Genomic DNA, 21,194 nt, shown 5'->3' on the forward strand with positions numbered 1-21,194 from the left:
CAGGCTGGGGGCAAATTTAGCCCCCATTGCAACGCCCTTAGTCTGAAGGTAAAAATGGTGGTTAAACCAAAAATAGTTTTTTGTCATCGCAAAATCTAAAAGGGTTAATATATAATCTTTTTGCGGGTCAGACATATCATTAAAATCGTTTAAGAAGAATTGTACAGCCTCAATGCCATCAGAATGCGCTATATTCGTGTATAGGGAGGTAACATCTGCGGTTACTAAAAATGTAGAGTTGCATGTAGTGATGTTACTAACCTCCTGGAGTATCTGTTTGGTATCTCTGAGGTAAGCAGGAGTTTTGGTAACCAGTGGCTGTAAAAAATGGTCAACATATTCACCAATTCTAGAACAGAGCTAATGATCGGCCTACCTGGGGGGTTTATAGGATTTTTATGTATTTTAGGAAGGATATACATTATAGAAAGCCTAGGAGCTGATGGGCAGAGATGAAGTTTTTCTCTTTTAGTTAGGATATGTTTATCATATCCCTGTTGAATAATCTTTTTCAAAGCTCTCTTATATCATCCAAGGGGATTCTTAGATAAGGGTGAATAGCTTTCCCTATCGTCCAAAATATTATTCACTTCCTTTATGTAGTCTGCTTTGTTTAAAACTACAACACCTCCCCCTTTGTCGGCCGGCCTTATTACCAGATCTTTCCTTTCTAATAAGGATTCAATACCTTTTTTTGAAGGATCATATCTGTTCACTTGTTTAATTTTTAAGGATTCAAGGTCTTTGAGGACGGTATCACGGAATGCGTTAATATAAGTGTTGTTTTGCGGAGGAGGGTTAAATGTAAACGCATTTCTTAAGTTCGAATTGATGGTCATGGTACTATGTACATTGTGTATAGTAGGTCTATTGTGGAAATATTTTTTGAGGGATAGTTGCCTAACATATTTCCGGATATCGATATACGTTCGAAATTTATTGAGCGGAGCTTTTGGGGCAAATTTAAGGCCCTTATTTAAAAGCTCAAGTTCCTGTGTAGTTAAAGGAACCTTACTCAAATTAAAGATACCTCCTTCATTTATGTTTTTCCTTTTTTTGGGGTTTGCTGACCCTTTTACCTCCCCTTTTCCCTCTTCCATAGCACTTATTTTCCGTGCTAGGTTTGGTCCTAAAAAATTCACCGGAGTATGGTTGACATTAGAAGGTCTATTATAGCCATTATTCGGGGTATTAGGTGTTCTAGTGTCAGACCTAGGGTATTGTGGTGGACCTCTATGACTATTCCAACGTGGGTTGGGGATATTACCACCATATCTCCTGGGAGAAAAGTATTGAGGTCTATTAGACTGCGTTCTATTAGCCAGTCCATGATTAGGTTGATTCCTAAATTGGGGTCTGTGTGGTTGTGGTCTAGGGTGCCAGTCTAAGTTGCGTACACCCACATCCTCATATTCACCATAGTAAAGTGGGTCATATCTATTATGGGTAGGTATCGTATAAGAATAGTCACGGTTGGGTCTGGGAGGTGGACGATATTGGCTAAAATCAAAAATCAAGGTCCCCTCCCTCTTTCTCTGCACAATTTCCCACCAGGAAATTGGCGCCAGCCATATATTTACACATGAGACACATTTGTCTCTCCCTTCCGTCATATGTCAAGTGCGCGCGCACCTGCACTAGACATTGCGGTCTTCTGTCTTCCTATTGCCTTTTGCGGACCATAGCAAAATGGTGCCGACACATCGCACATGCGCGAATAGCCGGAAAATGGCGCCCGCGATCATTACAGGCGCCATTTTAAAATATAAATGAGAGCAGTACAACGTCCTGACTGTAAGCCCTGCACCCTATGATGATGAGCTTTGCTCGAAACGCATCAGAGGGGCTACAGTAGCTGGACGTTTTACCAACACTGGTGGCCATCCTGAGTTTTATATGAAGCTGCACCTTTAAGGGACCTTCCAATGTGCTATACACCTGAGTGTCATACTTGAGACGTGACCCGTAGGCATAGAAGATCCTTACCCTACCGATGACCCTGCACACATCTGATGAGACAGACATATCTCTAAGGCGTATTATTTACGCACCTCTGGTGAGTGCGCAATCTATTTATTTATTTTTGTGTTACTACTTCGGATCAAGTCCCCCACGCTTATGCTTCACGATCGTATTTGATCCTCATGTGGACTTTCTGTCATCTTTGGGCTTTCAATATTTTATTGTCGCCATCAGTGACAGGAACTTTGCATTTTATTTGACTTTAGCGCTGCACTTTTTTGTTTCTTATAACAAAGCATCTGAATGTACTGAACACGAGTCTTCAGGGGAAAGATGCAGTAGTGAACCAGCTGTATTCACACCTGAAAGCCTTTGTAACAAAGCTGCAACTTTTCATAAGGCAGTTGTCACAAACACAGCCCAATACCATACATTTTTCAGGATTGCAGGAAATAATGAACAGTTTTCCACAGGACAATATCAGTGCGCAAACGAGCAGGTATGCAGCAGACATCGCATTTCTGGCTGGGGAGTTTAACCACAAGTTTATTGGCATTGATAGGGGGCACTGACTGGCACTGATGGGTGACACTGAAAGGCAGCTCAGATGGGCACTGATATGTGGCATTGATGTGGCACTGACACAAGGCACTGATGGACACTGACAGGTGGCACTGCTGAGGCTACACTGATCATCAGGGCACATTGATCATCAGGGCACTGTCCCCTCCGCGGAAAGCCAATTACCAGCTCTCCTCTCCTCTCGATAACCGGCATTTCCCTGTTTACATGTGATCAGCTGTGATTGGACACAGCTGATCACATGACTGAGCCGACATCTTCAGCTCTTTCCATGATCAGTGCACTGCCGATCGCCGCGTGGGGCGCTCCCTGAGCCGTGCATGCGCGGTGAGAATGGGAGGACATCATATGATGTCCTCCCAGAACTAGGGAACCACCTTGCGTCCGTCATATTACTATATGGCGGGCAGGAGGTGGTTAAATGGCACTTTCAGGATTTTGCAGCTATTGAAAAGGACATCAGCCTTTTCTCCTCTCCATTCTCTGTTGACCCCGATGATGCTCCAGATCAGCTGCAGCTCTTGCTCATTGAGCTGCATTGTGACAGCAAGTTATGCAGTCGTCACCAACAGCTCTCTCTTGCAAACTTTTACCGCCAACTGGATAAGAGCCGGTTTCCAGAGATTCGAACATTGGCTATGAAAATGTTGAGCTTGTGTGAGAAGACATTCTCTGCTATGAACTTTAACAAGAACCGTGTGAGGACAAGACTAAGTGACTCTCACCTGCGTGACATTTTGTGCATCAAAACCACTGCCTTTGAACCAGACGTAACCTATGTGCTGCAGTCCAGATCTCAGTTTCACCCTTCACATTAGTGCAGGCAAGTATTTTTTTTTAATTGAGATGAATACATTGTAAAATCTCAGTTAATGTCACTTGGTCGTCTAAATCAGTTATAAATGAATTTGGACACAACATGTATACTTGATGTTATGTTTCTGTTCCTCTTTTTTTTTTAACTTAAAAGTTGAGAGACAACCTTTATTACCAATAATATGTAATGTACTTTACAATGTTCCTGACATATATTTCAGCTTCCTGTTTTTTGTTTTTTTCATCTGGCCTTCAGATATGAAAGGCAGAGTGATTTAACACCTGTTTAGATTTGTCATCCATGTGACGAAATGAAAAGTATGCCTTTTGCAATAAACTTTGCATAAAATAGTTAATTTGTATTTAATTTTAATGGTTCAAAGAATGTCTGGCAAAAAAAAATGGTCGGCCCTCACGCATGTTCACTTCATCAAATCTGGCCCTCTTTGAAAAAAGTTTGGACACCCCTGTACTACAGGAAAAGCAGTCAATCACACAAGCATGGCATGTTTTCTAATAGAGGTAGTACACTAACAGTAAAAAGACTGCCACACTGTTGGAGCACACTTATGCAGAAATGCTACTAAGAAAAGCAGTCAAATAAGTAGGAAACAATACTTCTCAGGGAACTATGTACATAAATATACATTTTGCCCCACTGTGTCCCCACATCATTACAGCGTAGCTTTATTTAAGGTTTCTGCCAATTTTAGAATATCAAAGCTGGTAGCAAACTGACATGGGAAAATCTTAGGTACATTATAAATGTAAGAATATGTTATATGCTCCAAAATAGGCATTTGCTATTTGGGTACAGTTTCTCTGCCGCAAATAACCTGTTTATAACTATAAAAACAAACACAAACAACTATATTGTTATAGTAACCACTTGCCCTCCAGAGGATTTACCCCCCTTCCTGACCAGGCCATTTTTTGCAATATGGCGCTGCGTTACTTTAACCACTTGCCTACCTTTTACCCCCTTTCTGCCCAGACCAATTTTAAGCTTTCAGTGCTCTCATAATTTGAATGACAATTGCGCAGTCATGCAACACTGTACCCAAACTAAATTTTTATCATTTTTTTGAGACCAATAGAGCTTTCTTTTGGTGGTATTTGATCACCACTGGGGTTTTTATTTTTTGCTAAACAAACTAAAAAATGTTTTCTTAGTTTATGTTATAACGTTTTGTAAATAAGTCATTTTCTCCTTCACTGATGGGCATGGATAGGCTGCACTGATATACAGCACTAATGGGCTGCACTGATGGGAACTGATGATGCTGCACTGATAGACGGCACTGATGGGCACTGTTAGGCGGCACTGATGGGCAGCACTGATGTGCACTGTTAGGCGGCACTGATGGATGGCACTGATGGGCAGTCTTGGGCGGCACTGATGGTAGTGATCAGTGATGAGCACTGTTAGGTGGCACTGATGGGCATTGATAGGCAGCACTGATGGGCACTGTTAGGTGGCACTGATTCAACTGATGGGCACTGATTGCCAGCACTGATGGCCAGCACTGATGGGCACTATTGGCCGCACTGATGGCGCTACAATGATCACCAAGACACTGATTATCAGTGCCCTGATGATCAGTGTAGATGTCTCACTGCAAAATGCTGCTTTCCGGGTCTCCTCTCCTCACGCACTGTCAGCGTGAGGAGAGGACTGCCAATAACCAGCATTTCCTATTTACCCCATGACCAGCTGTGATTGGAAACAACTGCTCAAATGGTAAAAGCGGCTGTTATTGGGCCAATAGCAAATACCCATGTGATCAGCTATCCGAAGGACACAGTAATCACAGATTGTGTGCTGTGTGTCTTTCGGCTATAGTGCGGTTGGGAACAGGTTAACTGACAATTGTATGGTTATGCAACGGTGCACCCAAATGAAACTTTCGTCCTTTTTTTCCCCACAAATAGAGGTTTTCATTTTTTGTACTATAAAGAAAAAAAGACTGAAAATTGTGAAAGAAAAGCTATATTTTTTACTTTTTGCTATTAAACATGGCCAGTAAAAAAATTTAAAAATCAAATACTGTCATAAATTTAGGCCAAAATGTATTCTGCTACATATCTTTGCTAAAAAAAATCCCAATACTTGTAAATTAATTGGTTTATGTGAAAGTTATAGCATTTACAAATGTCTGTATATATAGTGGAATTTTTTTTTTCCACTAGTAATGGTGGCAATCAGCGTCTTATAGTGGGACTACGGAGGGCATTTTGACACTGTGGAGAACTGATTTGATGTCACTGACTTCCCCAGTTACACCAATACAGTGATCAGTGTTAATAAAAAGTACTGACACTGTACTAATGGCACTGGGCAGGAAAAGGGTTAACATGTGGGGCGACCAAAGAGTTAACTGTGTGCTGTTTTACTGTGTGCTTTACACTGTAAGCACACTGCTTTGTATGGCTCTGCTATGCAAAGCCATAAAAAGCAATATGCAGGAGCTGACAGGGGAGAGACCTGTATTGTTTACAGCCAGATTATTATATTTATTTATATTCTAAAACTCAATGTAAAAAAAAAAAGTGTGTAAAAATGTTTTAATTACTTTTGTCTTACAGATCCCAGGGCACTTGATTATACGAATAGAGAAATGCTGGGCAACTCCAACAAATGACCCCGCTCATCTGGTACAATATACATTTATTCAAGACAGGTATTTTTTATTAAAATGTAATATGTATTATTTCAATATCCATCAGTTTTACATTCTTTACATGCTGGGCTTTTTCATGTTTTTTGTCATTCAATTAGACTAGAAATGTGTAGGCTGACCACAAGAGGGAGCTCTCAAACTGGAATTTGCATTACACCTATAGGTAAACATGAGATAGAGAACCTTCCCTGGAAGAGTGGGTTTAACCTTTTCCCTGCCAGGTTCATACAGCATACGGATGCAAAGTGCTGCTTCCAGCTGGCCAGATACCATACGGACCTGTTTCCCCTTCTGCTATAAGCTCATAGTCACTTCAGTGACCGTGAGCTTGTACCAAAACTGTTCAGTAGACACCTCTAAACAAAATAATAGCTCTGATCAGCGGATGACAATCTGCTGATCAGAGGTATTCACCTAAAATGTGGAACCCTCCCCACCCTTCCCCTTGCTGCTGCCACCAGCAATTCTCTTGGATCCCCTCCCCCAACGTCACCTACAATTCACTTGTGCTGCTTTCTTTTCCTCCTTCCCCATCTAACTAAACCCTGTGGCACCAATTCTCTCTACCCCCGCCTACCCCCATGATCCTGCCCGCCGATCCTTCCTTGCAGCTTTGGACTTCCCTTCCCTGGTCTCTCGCGCCTATATGCAGCAGAGGAAGAAAAAAACTTTTTAAAGCCTTCCCCTGCCACCATTCCAACCCCCTTCCCCTGTAGTGCCCCCCCTCACGATCTTCTGGCAACCCTCCTGTTGGCTGCAGCTGCTGCTCCAGAGGGAGAGCGGGTGGGCAGAAAAACAGCCCCCTTCCTTACCTTAATGAACACAGACAGCGATCCCTACTGATTGGTGTCTGTGTTCACTGACCACTGACACATAGGAGTTTATTTACTAAAGCTGATTCAATCCCCCTTTTTCTTCCTTCCTCCATCCCCTCCCTTAATCCTTTCCTCCCTCCCCTTCCTTGCTTGCTTCCTTCCTTCCTCTTCTTTCCTCTCTCTTTCTCTCCCCTTCCTTCCTCTCTCTCTCCCCCCCCCTTTCCTTCCTCTCTCCCTCCCCTTTCTTCTTTCTTTCCTCCCTCCATCTATTTCCTCCCTTTTCTTCCTTCCTTCCTCCGTTCCTTCCCTCACCTTCCTTCCCTTCTTTACCTTCATTATTTTGTCCATCCATTTTCTTTCCTTCCTCCATCCATTCCCTCCCTCTTTACCTTTGCTTCCTTCCTCCATCCCCTCCCTTCATTCTTTCCTCCCACTCCTCCTTCCTTCCATCTTCTTTCTTTCTTTCTTTCTTTCTTTCTTTCTTTCTTTCTTTCTTTCTTTCTTTCTTTCTTTCTTTCTTTCTTTCTTTCTCTCTCTCTCTTTCTCCCTTCCTTCCTTTCTCCATCCCTCCATTCTTTCCTCTGTGGTGGTTTATGTAAGAATTTATTCTACTTAGGTAGGGCGGTGTCCTTTCCCTTAAACAAAATATCGCAGTGCCTCCAGCCGTTAAAATACGGCAAATATTTAATGAACCAATAATTTGGACACCTTAATAATTTGATCACCACTTAATAATATACCTTGAGTCCTTTTAGCCAGTATGATTTCGTACCATATACATGTAATATTAATTTTTTAATATCCAAACTTTAATTCGGTCTTTAGTAGTTTTTGAAATATATGCTGGCAGAATATATTCCCTATTAATTGGATGTGAATGTGAGGTTTTGTATTTCAGTGGTCAGATGTGAATTATTTGTGTCTGAGCCTAGGTAATCAGTAGAGGTTTAAAGTCCTGTTTTCTTTTAAAATACTCATGTAATGTATACCATATTGTGAATTCTTTTAATGAGTCTGAGAGTTTAAATTGTAGTCATAAATCATGGATTTTGACAGTTGTATGTAATATAAGAACTTCAGAAACCTTTCTCATAGTCTGTATGTCAATCATGATAATGACTTGGTGGTTTGAATGGGAACACATGTTTCTATTCAAATTGGGTGTGATTATGGGAGTAGTTTAGAAGCCCGCGAATTTGAAACAAAGCTTAATGGGAGGACCTAATTTCTCATGCATTTTAAGTATGCAGCTTTTCAAAGAACGAAGCAGAAGCCTCTCAGATAGACTACACTTCACTTCATTCACTCACACACAGAGACATTCTTTTCACACACTCTTACTCAAAGCATATGCTTGGACAAAGAACAAAAGAATAGCACATGGTCATTTCTTAAACTAGGCCAAGAAAACTTCTATCTAAGCTATGCAAAGGAACTACATTATTTCCTAATATCCAAGGCAATTTATTCTTTATTTTTATTTCATTTTAAGCTACATATATCTGAATTTACTGTTTTTTTATTGACTTTGTATTTTTGGTGTGTGATCAAATAAAGTCACACTGCTCATACTGACCTGGCTTTCATAAGGATTTCTTCCCACAACCATCTACAAGAACCTAGAAATATTAATAGAGTTTTTTCATAACTCTGGAAATCTAACATTATTGGCGAGTGCCAGCCATTCGATTTTTCCTCGTTTTTTCAATTTATCCTCGCTTCTTCAGAGGGGATTGAGATGAACTATTTCTATTGATTAAGCTTCGGAAAGATTGCAGAACCTGGAACGGAAAACGTTGGTTGTGGAGATCTGAGGATTCAAGTGGTGACCAGAAAAGTCTCTAAGTCAGGACAAAAGAGGAAATTTACTACATTCGGTGAGTAGAAAAATGGAATTTATTGATTCTTTAGCTAATGAAAGTAAATTGGAATTTCAAGGTTTAGCTAGCCATGCTTCTGATACTGGTTTATGGAAAGCTATGTATGATCAATGTATGCAGGCTAATGTTGATATTGATAGCTCTAGATTTACGTTTAATAAGATGAAAAGAAAATTGCGTAATATTGTGAAGCTAGTTAGAGTTTTCAATTCTATGGTGTTTGAATTGCCAGAGAAAAATGTGGTTTGTGTTGTTCAGACAGATAGCAAAAATGTCTTACAGAGTACAGACATGCAGGATACTGTTGAATCCAATTGTGCAAATTGTGAAACTTTTTGTACCTATATTGAACATCTTGAGCAAGAAATTGAATCTCAAAATGTTGCAATATTAAAAAATAAGCAAATAGCTGTGGTAGCGAAGAAAAAACAATCAGAAACGGCCCAGGCCTCATTTATCCCGGACTCACCCAGGGGTGATGAGGAAGGCAGTGAGACTACTGTTCAGAGACAGAAATTACTTGCTAGAGCATCTAAGTTGAAGTTACAGATTTAGGATCAGTTAATGAAAATATTGAAGGATATACCAGCATATAACATGAAAGAAAATTCTTTCCATAATTCCGATGTTTTTGAGAATTTTTGTGATAGGTTTCAATTAACTGATGAGCAAAGAAATCGCATTTTTGGGTTGTGGATCCCCAGTTTTATGGCTCGTAGGTTAGTCAAGACTCCTTTCATGAATGAGGATGATATGGAAATTCATAGCAATGCTACTGATAGACTACGACAGTTATTACTGTTCACAACAGGAGAGGAGACACCTAGTTTGGAAATTTTAGACTCCTTAAGAGCTACTATTAATGATGACCCTTATGATTTTAGGATTAGATATTCTAAGGCATACAGGATGATTTTTAATTTACAAGATGAGACCCCTGCTATGGTCAAGGATTTTGTAAAAAAATTTAAGTACCTTGATCCAGCATCTTTATTGATTGCTAATGAAAAGGATAATTTGGATGACGCTGCCTATATTATTGACAAAATTAGGAGACAATTAAAGCTAAATAATGTAAGACCAAAAATTGCGTTAATTGAGAATAATTATCCTAAGACTGACAGTCAGGATAAATTCAAGACAGGAAATGCTGCCCCCCGCAGGAATGACAGAGTAAGACAAGGGAATCAAAGACCACTCACTTGTTACTATTGTGCAAAACCAGGGCATTTGAAATGGCAGTGTAGGAAGTTTTTGAAAGACATTCAGATGAGAAATTTGGGTAAAGAAAATGGACTTATTTCTCCTGAACCTTCAGCTCCAATTCGTTCACAGGAAGTTAAGTCATCTTCACCCTACGCTCCTCTGATCAGAGAGATTAGTGAAATGTCAATTAGTAATGGAGGACATGTGAACAACTTACATTCATCCAATACTTCAAGACAGCCACTATTACCTTCACCATGACTAGCAAAAGAAAAGGAAGTTGAACTCCATTGTCTGGAATATGTAGCTCCAATTTTCTTGGACAAGTGTGGCCGCCCTTATGTAAAAGCTAAAATTAATGGACAGAAATCTTCAATTTTATTGGATTCAGAAGCTCAAATAAGTGTTTTAGGCATGAAAATACCAATTCCATCTAATGCAACAGTATGCACAGTTGTAGGTTTCAATGGAAAAGGTGATGTTCAAGCTAAAAAATGTAAAAATGTGTCTTTTGAAATACCAGGATGTTCGCAAACGGAAATAGACTTTTGGTATTGTCAAGGATCAGAGAACATCATTGGTGCTGATGTTTTGTCTCAAAGAGGGTGGATACTTGATTTAGCCAATGGCATTGTTTGGCAAGGCTCTGCTAATCGTAAGCCTATGGTAATTGACCCAGCAGATTATTGTGAAGTCGGTAGCATCTGTTTGACAGAAACAATTGATGCTGACTATAAATGGCCAGATACTGGAGATAATCTGGAATTGAAACAGTTAGTACAACTACACAAAAAACTGTGGAGTCAAGGTAAAAATGAAGCTGGACTGTTCAAAAATATTGAAGTTAATATTCAAGGCAAAGACCATCCCCCATTAAAACAATACAAGTTGCCGCCAGAATCTGATGAACCTGTATCAGTAATCATACAAGAATTTTTGGAACAGGGTATCATCAGGAAAGCTAATTCAGTTACTAATAATCCTTTGTGGGTAGTGGCAAAGCGTGATGACCCTAGTGCATATAGATTATTGATAGATCTAAGAATGCTAAACAAATACACTCCAAGTTGTACACCCATTGTGGCAGAAACTCCAGACATCATGTCACAAATAAATGCCAATGCGAAAGTGTTCTCTGTTCTTGACATTGCAAATGGATTTTTTAGTATTAAATTGGCTGAGAGTTGCCAATACAAGTTTTCATTTGTCCACAGAAATGTCCAGTATTGTCTCAAACGTCTTCCAAAAGGATATCATTCTGCTAAGTATATCTTACATCAGGCATTAGCAAATGTTTTGTCTAAATTTTCTAGACCTGATTGTTTAATACAATATGTGGATAATATTTTGCTTATGACGAATTCTGACACTGAACACAGGACTCTCTTAGCAGAATTGTTTACACTTCTGCAAGATGAAGGTCTCAAGCTGAATACACGCAAAGTTCAGCTCATGAAAAATGAAGTAAAATTTCTTGGAGTTCTGATTGGTCCAGGAAAGAGACAGCCTTTACAGGAAAGAATTGAGTCTATTGCGTCACTTCCTGTACCAACAACGTTCAAAGCACTGAGACAGTTTTTGGGTTTGGTAAATTTCTCTAGAGATTTTATCAAATCATTTGCAGAAAAAGCCAAACCATTGTATGATTTGTTGAAGTACAATGAGGAAAATGTATTTGGTCCCTGGACAGAAATACAGCAAAAAGCTTTTGAGATGTTGAAAAATGATTTGCAAACAGCTCCAGCTTTGGCTACTGTTGATAAGCAAGCACCATTTGCTTTGCAAGTGCATGCTTCAGAAACTGCAATCTCAGCTGTCTTGATTCAGAAACAGGGAGGAGTCTGGAGAAGTCTTGGATACTTCTCACGTCTGCTTACCCCAGTAGAGAAAGGTTTTGATGATTGTGTCAGACAACTTGTGGGAGTACATTATGCAGTAAAAGCAACAGAGCATATTGTAGGATTCAACAAAATTATTCTACAAACTCCACATAGCACTTTGAAGTTTCTTTTTGAGAAAAATGTTCCGGGAGTTTCCAACCAAAGATTTTCTCAATGGTTGTTGGCTCTATCACCTAAGCAAATACAGGTTGAACATAATGCCAAGTATGTCCTACCTCAGTTGATGGAATACAACGGGTTAGAACATGAATGTTTATGTGAAGTCCAAGAAACTTCCTCTCCTCTTTTCCGTAGAGAGGCAGAGAAAATTGATGAACCTGTATTTGTTGATGGTTCTAGATACTGTATGTCAGGTAATTATTACAGTGGATATTCAATTTGGTATCCAGAGCGTAATTATTCCATACAGCACAAATTGCCAGGACATTTTTCAGCTCAAAGGGCAGAACTTGAAGCAGTAAAAACTGTGTTGACATTAGACAAGGAAGAGAACAGAAGTCCATTAGTGATCTACAGTGACAGTTCATATGTTGTACGTTCCCTGACAGATTATTTACCAATTTGGAAACGTAGAGGTTTTGTAGATGCATCTAACAAAGTCCTAGTGCACAAAGAGACACTTGAATCAATTTTTAAGCTAGCAGAGGAAAATCCTATTGCCTATGCAATTGTAAAAATTCCATCTCATAGGAAGGACAATGATGAGATGAGTGTAGGCAATAGAACAGCTGATCTCTTAGCAAAGGAAGCAGCTTTACATGGAGTACCAGTGATGCAGTCTGAACCAGTCTCAGTTAATGTTGTTAGGAAGACAGACACACAGATTCCCTCCTTTGCAGAAGAACAGAAAAGGGATCCATCTCTTTCTGCTTCTCAGGTTGATCCAAAATTTCCCTTTGTATGTGAATACGGAATTTTGTTTCATGACTTAAATGGGTTTCTGCGTCCTGTTATACCGCAGCATCTACAGGTAGAATTTACAAAGTACAATCACGAAAGCCTAGGTCACATAGGTAAACAAAGATTGCTTGAAATACTCAAGGAAAAATTTTACTGGGACAAAATGGAAGAAACAGTAGACAGTGTAGTTCAATCTTGTCTAATCTGTGCTCAAGTGAATCCTCGACCAAAGGGTCAAAAACCTCCATTACAAAGAACTCCTCCAGCAGATGGACCATGGTCCACATTACAACTAGACTATATAGGACCGTTACCTACAGGTAAAAATGGGTACAGGTATGCTTTAGTTGTAGTTGATGTTTTTTCGAAATGGATTGAAATCTTGCCTGTTCGCAAAGATGATGCATTAACAACTGCTAAAATGCTAATTAATCATGTTTTTCCAGTCTGGGGTATACCAACAAACCTCAGTAGCGACAGAGGAACCCACTTCACAGGTAAAATAATGCAGGCAATGTGTAAAATCTTGGGTATACAACAGAGATTTCATGTGCCCTATCATCCACAATCTGCAGGTATTGTGGAAAGAATGAATAGGACTGTCAAATCAAGGATTGCAAAAATGTTATTAGACAGAGGAAATACTTGGGTTGATGCTGTACCATTGGTTCTGATGAGTGTCAGAAGTACAACATCTTCTGCAACACAGTATTCTCCTTTTGAGTTAATGACAGGAAGGAAAATGTGTATTGTTTTTCCCCATGAACCGTTTTTGTCAACGCCGCAAAAAGAGGCAATAGAAAAAACAAAGTGGTTACAGATGTTGCAAGACAATCTGAACACTATTGTACCACATGCAGCTACTCGCATGCAAAAAATGGTTCCTCCACATTCTTCTAAGTTCGGAAAAGGAGGACAAGTAATGGTAAAAACTTTCAGAAAAACTGGACCATGGCAAAGCAACTGGGAAGGTCCATTTGATATTTTGGATGTTCAAGGAGTAATGGTACAAGTGCAAAGACCTCTTAATTCAGTAAAAAATGCGCGCAGACAACAAACAATGTGGGTGCACAGTGACCAATGCAAATTGTTTATACCGAGATAATGATACTGCATTTCTTTTGCAGACATGGATTTCAATAATCCGGAAGAAACAAAGCATCGCAGATTCCAAAGAAAAATAAACATTGCAACAAAAGAACATAAGGAAAATCAAAGCAGTAGAAAGAAAAGACTTATTACAGGATTGATTTTTTTCTTAGTGACAATGACAATATTAGTAATCTACAACATAAACTTTTCCAGCAATGCAGAAGTTAACAAGACTGAAGCCCTACATAAGAAAGACACTACACTTATTAGGAACAAAAGATTTTTTCCTAAAGACAGTAACATTAATACAGCTGAAGACTTGCTAGGATATATGTGCATAGGTTATGGGAGAACTTGTTGTTCGGAATTGTATTTCGTTCATAATAATGATATTGAAGTTAGAGCTAAAATAGAGTCTAAATCAAAATTTGTTAAAATGCAAGGATTTTATAGGATTAATAACGAAACTAGTAACTTTGAATGTAATTTATCCGATATGGGATACTGGTTAATAGTTTTAAAGGGAAATGAACCTACTATTTGGTCAGGAGATATTTCCATAGACATGTTAAATACTGGAAATATAGGAAGTTCTAAAACAGATATTTGGTATCAATTACAAAGTTATTCACACTTTCTTGATCCTGAACATTTGAATATTAATGGTAATGAAAAAGAGGACATAGTGAAAATATGGGATTTCCAAGTGACAAGAGCTTTGGTTCAAACTAAAGTCAAAGTAATTGTTACTGTGGTAGATTTGATTGTCCCAGAGATAAAAATATCTCCTCAATCATTAAGACTTGTAGAAGGAAAGGATAATCTGAATTTGATGTGTAATATACAAATACACCTACCTCAAAATTCATTATTAACTTGGAAAAGGAATGGTGAATTTTTGGGAAGTTTTCTTCATGATAAAACTGATGTTATCCATAAAAGTATTTTTGGTAATTTGAACTGGGATAATAATAACTTTGTGTATCATCAAAACACTATATCAATTAATGATACAGGTATATATGAATGCTGCATATCAATAGAAAATTATCCAAAGAAATGTGTAAATACAAATGTAATTGTACTATCCCCTAAAAGAACGCAGTGTACGGATAAGAAATTTATTCCAGCCAATCCCTTCCAAATTAACCATTTCCAGACCAGACTTCTGTTGAGAGAAGGAAAATTTGTTATTATAGTGTGGAACTTTAACATTTCAGAATGGAAAATCTCAACAAGGTTTCCACAATGTAAAGAACATCTGGTTAACATGGAATTAGGTATTGAAAGATGGTTTGGTACTGATATTAGGAATCCTCACAGGAATAAACGTGGTATAGTTGAAGGTATTTTAGGAGGAATAGGTACTATTGGTAGTATTACAAATAGCATGGACATTAGTACACTAAAGTCTGATCTCGAGACAGCCGGTTTAGTGGGAAGCAATAGTATTAAAGTACAAAGAAACTTGAATCAAATATTGGAAAATATGGTGATTAAAACAGCCAATATTATGGGTCCATCTATATTACACTTAGAGAATATTACTCTTAATTTAATGTCAAGTGAACAGCATTCCCATATAGCCAGAGCATGTTTAGAAATTCAGATGGAATATTCCACAAATTTTAAAATAATAGCTCAAGCTTTTCAAAGTGGAATAACTCCTATAGGTATTGTACAAAATTTACCAAGAGAGTATGTATATGCCATAAACCATACTGATCTGTGGGTAAATAAGTGGATTGGATGTTATCAGAACATATGTTATAGTTCTTCAATGATTCCTGTAGCAGGAAAAGAACAAATGTTGGTTCCAATCACTGTCTTGGGATTACCAGTTAGCAACACACAGTTACTATATTATCATCTGCAATATACAGATTTTGCATTTACTGATAATAATTTTGAGTTAGAACAATTAGATCTGTCTTCATGTTTACAATTTCAGTCTAAAGTGATTTGTCTACCTAATCAAGACAAAGGTATATTTCATTCTTGTTACCATAACCATACTCTATGTTCAGCAAGGATAGAAAAGGTTAAAACCACTTCTGAGTTAATCTCAATTGTAGATAAAAAGAAAGTTTGTTTTCAAGCTATGTCTGACTCAGAAAGGGTTCAATCCTTCTTCTCTTCTTGTACACATACAGAAAATTTAAGTCGAGGTTTGTTCTGTATAGAAGGAGATATTTCAGCAATAAGTGTTAATGGGATGAGAATGAATTTAACAAACATGCTTATGAAAAATATAAGTGCTCTTCCCATACAGTACAATATATCTCAAGCGGATGAATTCCCATGGAGAGATTGGGCAAATGTTATTCAAAAAGATGAAGGTTTACTGATAGCATTATCAGATGAACTTCAAAAAGCAGAAATATTATTTAAACATGAACAAGGGAGTTTAAAAGATATAGAACATGAATGGTCTGAATTTTCAGGTCATTCTTGGTGGTCAAAATTTAAACGTACTGTATCAATGTTGGGAAAAACTTCAATTGCATCTGCAGCAGGAAATATTTTATTACATCCTGTAATAATTATTTTTATTATTATCGTATTATGTATTATATTTCAATTATGTTTGATGTGTAAAATGAACAGTTTCTATAAGCGAATTAGAAGTGAAATTAGGAAAGGAGATAATCTATTACAAGATATACTTCAGAGGAAACTACTTTCTGGTTATGCTGACTCAGTTACAAATAATGATACATTTGAGATTACTAAATCAAAACCTGAGTGTTTGTGATATAAATGATGTGTGCTTGTTATAAATTAATATGAATTTCATATTTCAGAGGGGAATGTAATATTAATTTTTTAATATCCAAACTTTAATTCGGTCTTTAGTAGTTTTTGAAATATATGCTGGCAGAATATATTCCCTATTAATTGGATGTGAATGTGAGGTTTTGTATTTCAGTGGTCAGATGTGAATTATTTGTGTCTGAGCCTAGGTAATCAGTAGAGGTTTAAAGTCCTGTTTTCTTTTAAAATACTCATGTAATGTATACCATATTGTGAATTCTTTTAATGAGTCTGAGAGTTTAAATTGTAGTCATAAATCATGGATTTTGACAGTTGTATGTAATATAAGAACTTCAGAAACCTTTCTCATAGTCTGTATGTCAATCATGATAATGACTTGGTGGTTTGAATGGGAACACATGTTTCTATTCAAATTGGGTGTGATTATGGGAGTAGTTTAGAAGCCCGCGAATTTGAAACAAAGCTTAATGGGAGGACCTAATTTCTCATGCATTTTAAGTATGCAGCTTTTCAAAGAACGAAGCAGAAGCCTCTCAGATAGACTACACTTCACTTCATTCACTCACACACAGAGACATTCTTTTCACACACTCTTACTCAAAGCATATGCTTGGACAAAGAACAAAAGAATAGCACATGGTCATTTCTTAAACTAGGCCAAGAAAACTTCTATCTAAGCTATGCAAAGGAACTACATTATTTCCTAATATCCAAGGCAATTTATTCTTTATTTTTATTTCATTTTAAGCTACATATATCTGAATTTACTGTTTTTTTATTGACTTTGTATTTTTGGTGTGTGATCAAATAAAGTCACACTGCTCATACTGACCTGGCTTTCATAAGGATTTCTTCCCACAACCATCTACAAGAACCTAGAAATATTAATAGAGTTTTTTCATAACTCTGGAAATCTAACAATACACAAAAATTGCCTTATAATAAATAAATTTATTTATATACAAAATTTATATATATATTAACACAAACGCAAAAGACTGATGATAAAGGTATACTTGTTCATACAATCAAAAATATAATATACTAATTCTATATACCAAACAACAAATATAGATAATAGTAAAGATTAAAAATTAAATTTTGTTATGAGTGATAACCTTGTAGTGCTTCAGGAAGTATTTCTATCATCCCGTGGCCATAGGAATGTCAGAAAATCTTCTCTGATAAAATGGCACTGATCGGATGAAGAAATGAACGTTCAGCAAGACTGAGATTCCCCGAAGATCTGAGAGACGTTTGTGAGAGACATGATATACAGAAAATAAATATCCCTGGTTGGGAGGAAGAAGAAGGAGAAATGTGGGCTATGGAAAATGAGGGGAGGCAGGTAGCTCTAAGGAGAAATAGAGAGTAGGAATAGTAAAGAGGAATAAGATGGGAGGGAGAGGGGGGGTTCTTGCCCCTTTTTTCTCTCTCTCTCTCTCTCTCTCTCTCTCTCTCCATTTCTGCCTCTCTTATGATCTTTGAAGTTTACTAGAGTATGGCAGGACACGGAGGATGAGACACACTTATTGGGGAAAAGTTCATGGTCAGAGCTTCACCTTAAAAACTGAATCAAAGGTGGGGTTAGGACCACAAATGATTCATAGGCAAAATGTAAGCCTAAATGGAGATGGGGGGGCGGGGGGAGGGGAGGGAGAGGTGTGGGAGGGAGGAAGGGGAGGGAGAGGAGTGGGATGGAGGGAGGAGGGGTGGAAGGAGGGTGTGGGGAGGGGATAGGTAGATTAAGACTCAAAATAGTGGGAGATACATCAGTCTGGAGAAATCCTAGAGATCAAAGGGGAAGATGTGGAGGAAAGAGGAAGAGAGAAGGAAGATAGAGGTGTGGAGAGGAGAAGTATGGAAGACTTATAACATTAAAGGGTTAAATAGCCCTGGGAAGAGATTTGGAATTTTTAAAGGAATTCAACATAAATTTTCTTTAGTGTTTTTTTTTACAGGAGACACATTTGGTGCAAGAATCAAATGTGAAATTAAATTCCAGATATTATTCAATGTGGTTTTATGCAGATTCCCCAATTAAACTTGCCAAGGGAGTGGCAATAGGTTTTGCGAAAAATATAAGGTTTAAGCTGGAAGACAGATTGGTAGATCCGGAAGGGAGATTTCTGTTTCTGAAGGGAAAATTACAGGAAATAGACTGTACACTAGCAAATATTTACTGCCCGAAAAAGAAACCGGAGGTATTCCTAAAAAATACTCTGAGGAAGTTAATGGATTTCAAAAAAGGCAATTTAATTGTGGCAGGTGATTTCAATCTCAGCATGGATCCCCGATGGATATGATGTCCCGTGTGCAGAGAGATGGTAGTAGGTCTCTGAAATCCTTGAAAAAAATGATATACCAATGTCAACTTGTAGATATATGGATAATTAAGCACATGAAGGACAGAGACTATACGTTTTATTCTCATGCACATGAGATGTATTCAAGACTGGATTATATATTGGTGGACCATCAACTTATCGAGTCTCTAGTCAAAGTAAAAATAGAAGTGATGTCAATATCGGACCATGCCCCTGTCACAATGCAATTATTATGGGGAAATGAGCAGATCAGGGGGAAATTATGGAGGTTAAATGAGACACTTCGTAGCAACAGTGTGGGAGGCTCATAAGGCCTATATTAGAGGAATCCTGATAGAGATTGGAGCAAAAAAGAAGAGGGAAAGAAGAGAAAAAATAAACAAGCAGATACATAAGCATAAAGTACAAAAGAGATTATGCAGAAGGTAATAAAAGAGAAGAATTAAATAAATTTCTGGAAGAAAATAAGAGAAGTGTTCAATAAAATGATACGTGAGAGACACAGATGGGGAGATAGGCCAGGAAAGTATTTATTAAGGGCTCAAAGAAAAAAAAATCTAGGAACTATATAGAGAAAATAAGAGACCACAAAGGAGAATTAATGTATTCAACTAAAGATATAGCTAAAGTGTTTAAAGAATATTATAATAAGCTATATAATATTATCCCCCACAGCTCCATAAGTAAAGATGAAGTAGGAAAAATAGAAAAAAACAGGCATACTTAAAAAAGGCAGGATTACCAAAATTAAGTGAGGAGCAATTAAAATCCCTAGAATCAGCAATAACGCAGGAGGAAATACACTTAACATTAAAGAGCACTATAGCTGGGAAAAGTCCAGGACCTGATGGATACACAGTGAGATATTATAAAAAATATAAATAATTATTAGTACCTAAACTGAGGATATGTATGAATGCATTGGGAGGAGAGATGGAAATGAGGAGGGAATCCCTACAAGCCCATGTAGTTCTCATACATAAGGAAGGTAAAGATAATACTCACTGTTCAAGCTACAGAACGATTTCCTTATTAAACACAGATACCAAACTATATGCAAAAGTTCTGGCAAACAGGTTGAAAGACCTAATGTCGGAACGGACACACATAGACCAAGTAGGCTTTGTCCCAGGGAGAGAGGGTAGGATAACGGACTGAGATCTCTGTTTCTCATACAAAAAAGTAGGAAAGAGAAAATCCCTGCGGTGGTACTGTCTATCGATGCTGAAAAGGCATTTGATAGAGTAGATTTAGGATATATGTTGGACACATTGGAAATATTGGGGATGGGACTTAGAATGAGAGAGTGGATAAGGAAATTATATAGTCAACCCTCTGCAGCAATCATGGTTAATGGGGAATTGTCAGAGTATTTTGGGATGCAGAACGGAACTAGACAGGGATGCCCTTTGTCTCCATTGCTATATGTTTTATCATTGGAATCTCTTTTGGCTACAATAAGGAATAATATATCTATATTATTCCTTGTTGTATCTATAAAAGGAATTTGGATAGGAGATACGGAGCATAAGGTGGCAGCTTATGCAGATGACAAGCTGTTCTATGTGGGAAACCCAAGGATAACATTGCCAAATTTAATGAAATAATTTGAAAGAATATGGGGAGATGTCAAATTTAAAAATTAACCCAACAAAAACAGAAATGTTAAACATAAATCTTCCAAATGGAGAGAAAAATAGGTTACAGGAGGAATTTCCCTTTGTTTGGAGAGAAAAAGAATTGAAATATCTAGGAATAAAATTAACTGTATCCTCCAAGAACTTGTATAGATTGAATTATATCCCATTGTTAAATGAGATCAGGGCTGAACTAAGGAAATTAGGAGGGGGAACCCCGTCATGGATAGGTCGCATACATTTGATAATTTTGGTGATTGTTCTAAAAATATTATATAAATTTCAAATGATACCAATTAAACTACCAGAAGTATACTTTAGATCAATTTAAAAAATGTTAATAAGATTTATTTGGAGGAATAAAAAAAACAAGAATAAGCCAGGAAATTTTACATAGAGATAAAGAGAAAGGAGGATTGGGAGTCCCAGATTTAAAAATGTATTATAACTCGGTAATAATGGCTAGAATTTTTGACTGGACATAAAATGCAGAGGGGAAAATCTGGGTTAAAATAGAAAATATACTAAGTAATAATAAATTAAGTGGAATTGTATGGTTACCTCCACGATACAGAGGATTAGCAGACAGTACAAGTTTGTTCACATTTAATGTTTTAAGA

General features: G+C 37.6%; 2 protein-coding genes across 3 annotated transcripts in view; both read left to right on the top strand.

The window, feature by feature from the left end:
• The window catches only part of LOC149429848 (alpha-tectorin-like), a 310,441-nt gene extending 296,463 nt beyond the window's left edge, over nucleotides 1-13,978 (top strand). For both annotated transcript variants that reach the window (XM_089666404.1, XM_089666405.1), the window contains exons 6-8: nucleotides 5,947-6,041; nucleotides 8,628-8,733; nucleotides 13,871-13,978. In XM_089666404.1, coding sequence (XP_089522530.1) covers nucleotides 5,947-6,041; nucleotides 8,628-8,670 — 138 coding nt within the window. In that variant the 3' untranslated portion in view covers nucleotides 8,671-8,733; nucleotides 13,871-13,978. The remainder of the gene's footprint in view (nucleotides 1-5,946; nucleotides 6,042-8,627; nucleotides 8,734-13,870) is intronic.
• On the top strand, nucleotides 13,928-17,441 carry LOC149429850 (uncharacterized). The gene has a single exon (XM_089666402.1). It carries the CDS (start codon nucleotides 14,011-14,013, stop codon nucleotides 16,588-16,590), a length of 2,580 nt encoding a protein of 859 aa, XP_089522528.1. The 5' UTR covers nucleotides 13,928-14,010; the 3' UTR covers nucleotides 16,591-17,441.
• Nucleotides 17,442-21,194: the final 3,753 nt, after the last annotated feature.

This window comes from Staurois parvus, unplaced genomic scaffold (genome assembly GCF_062004578.1).
Source record: "Staurois parvus isolate SC_StPar_1 unplaced genomic scaffold, SC_StPar_1.0 ptg002690l, whole genome shotgun sequence".
In the NCBI taxonomy this organism is placed as follows: Eukaryota; Metazoa; Chordata; class Amphibia; order Anura; family Ranidae; genus Staurois; species Staurois parvus.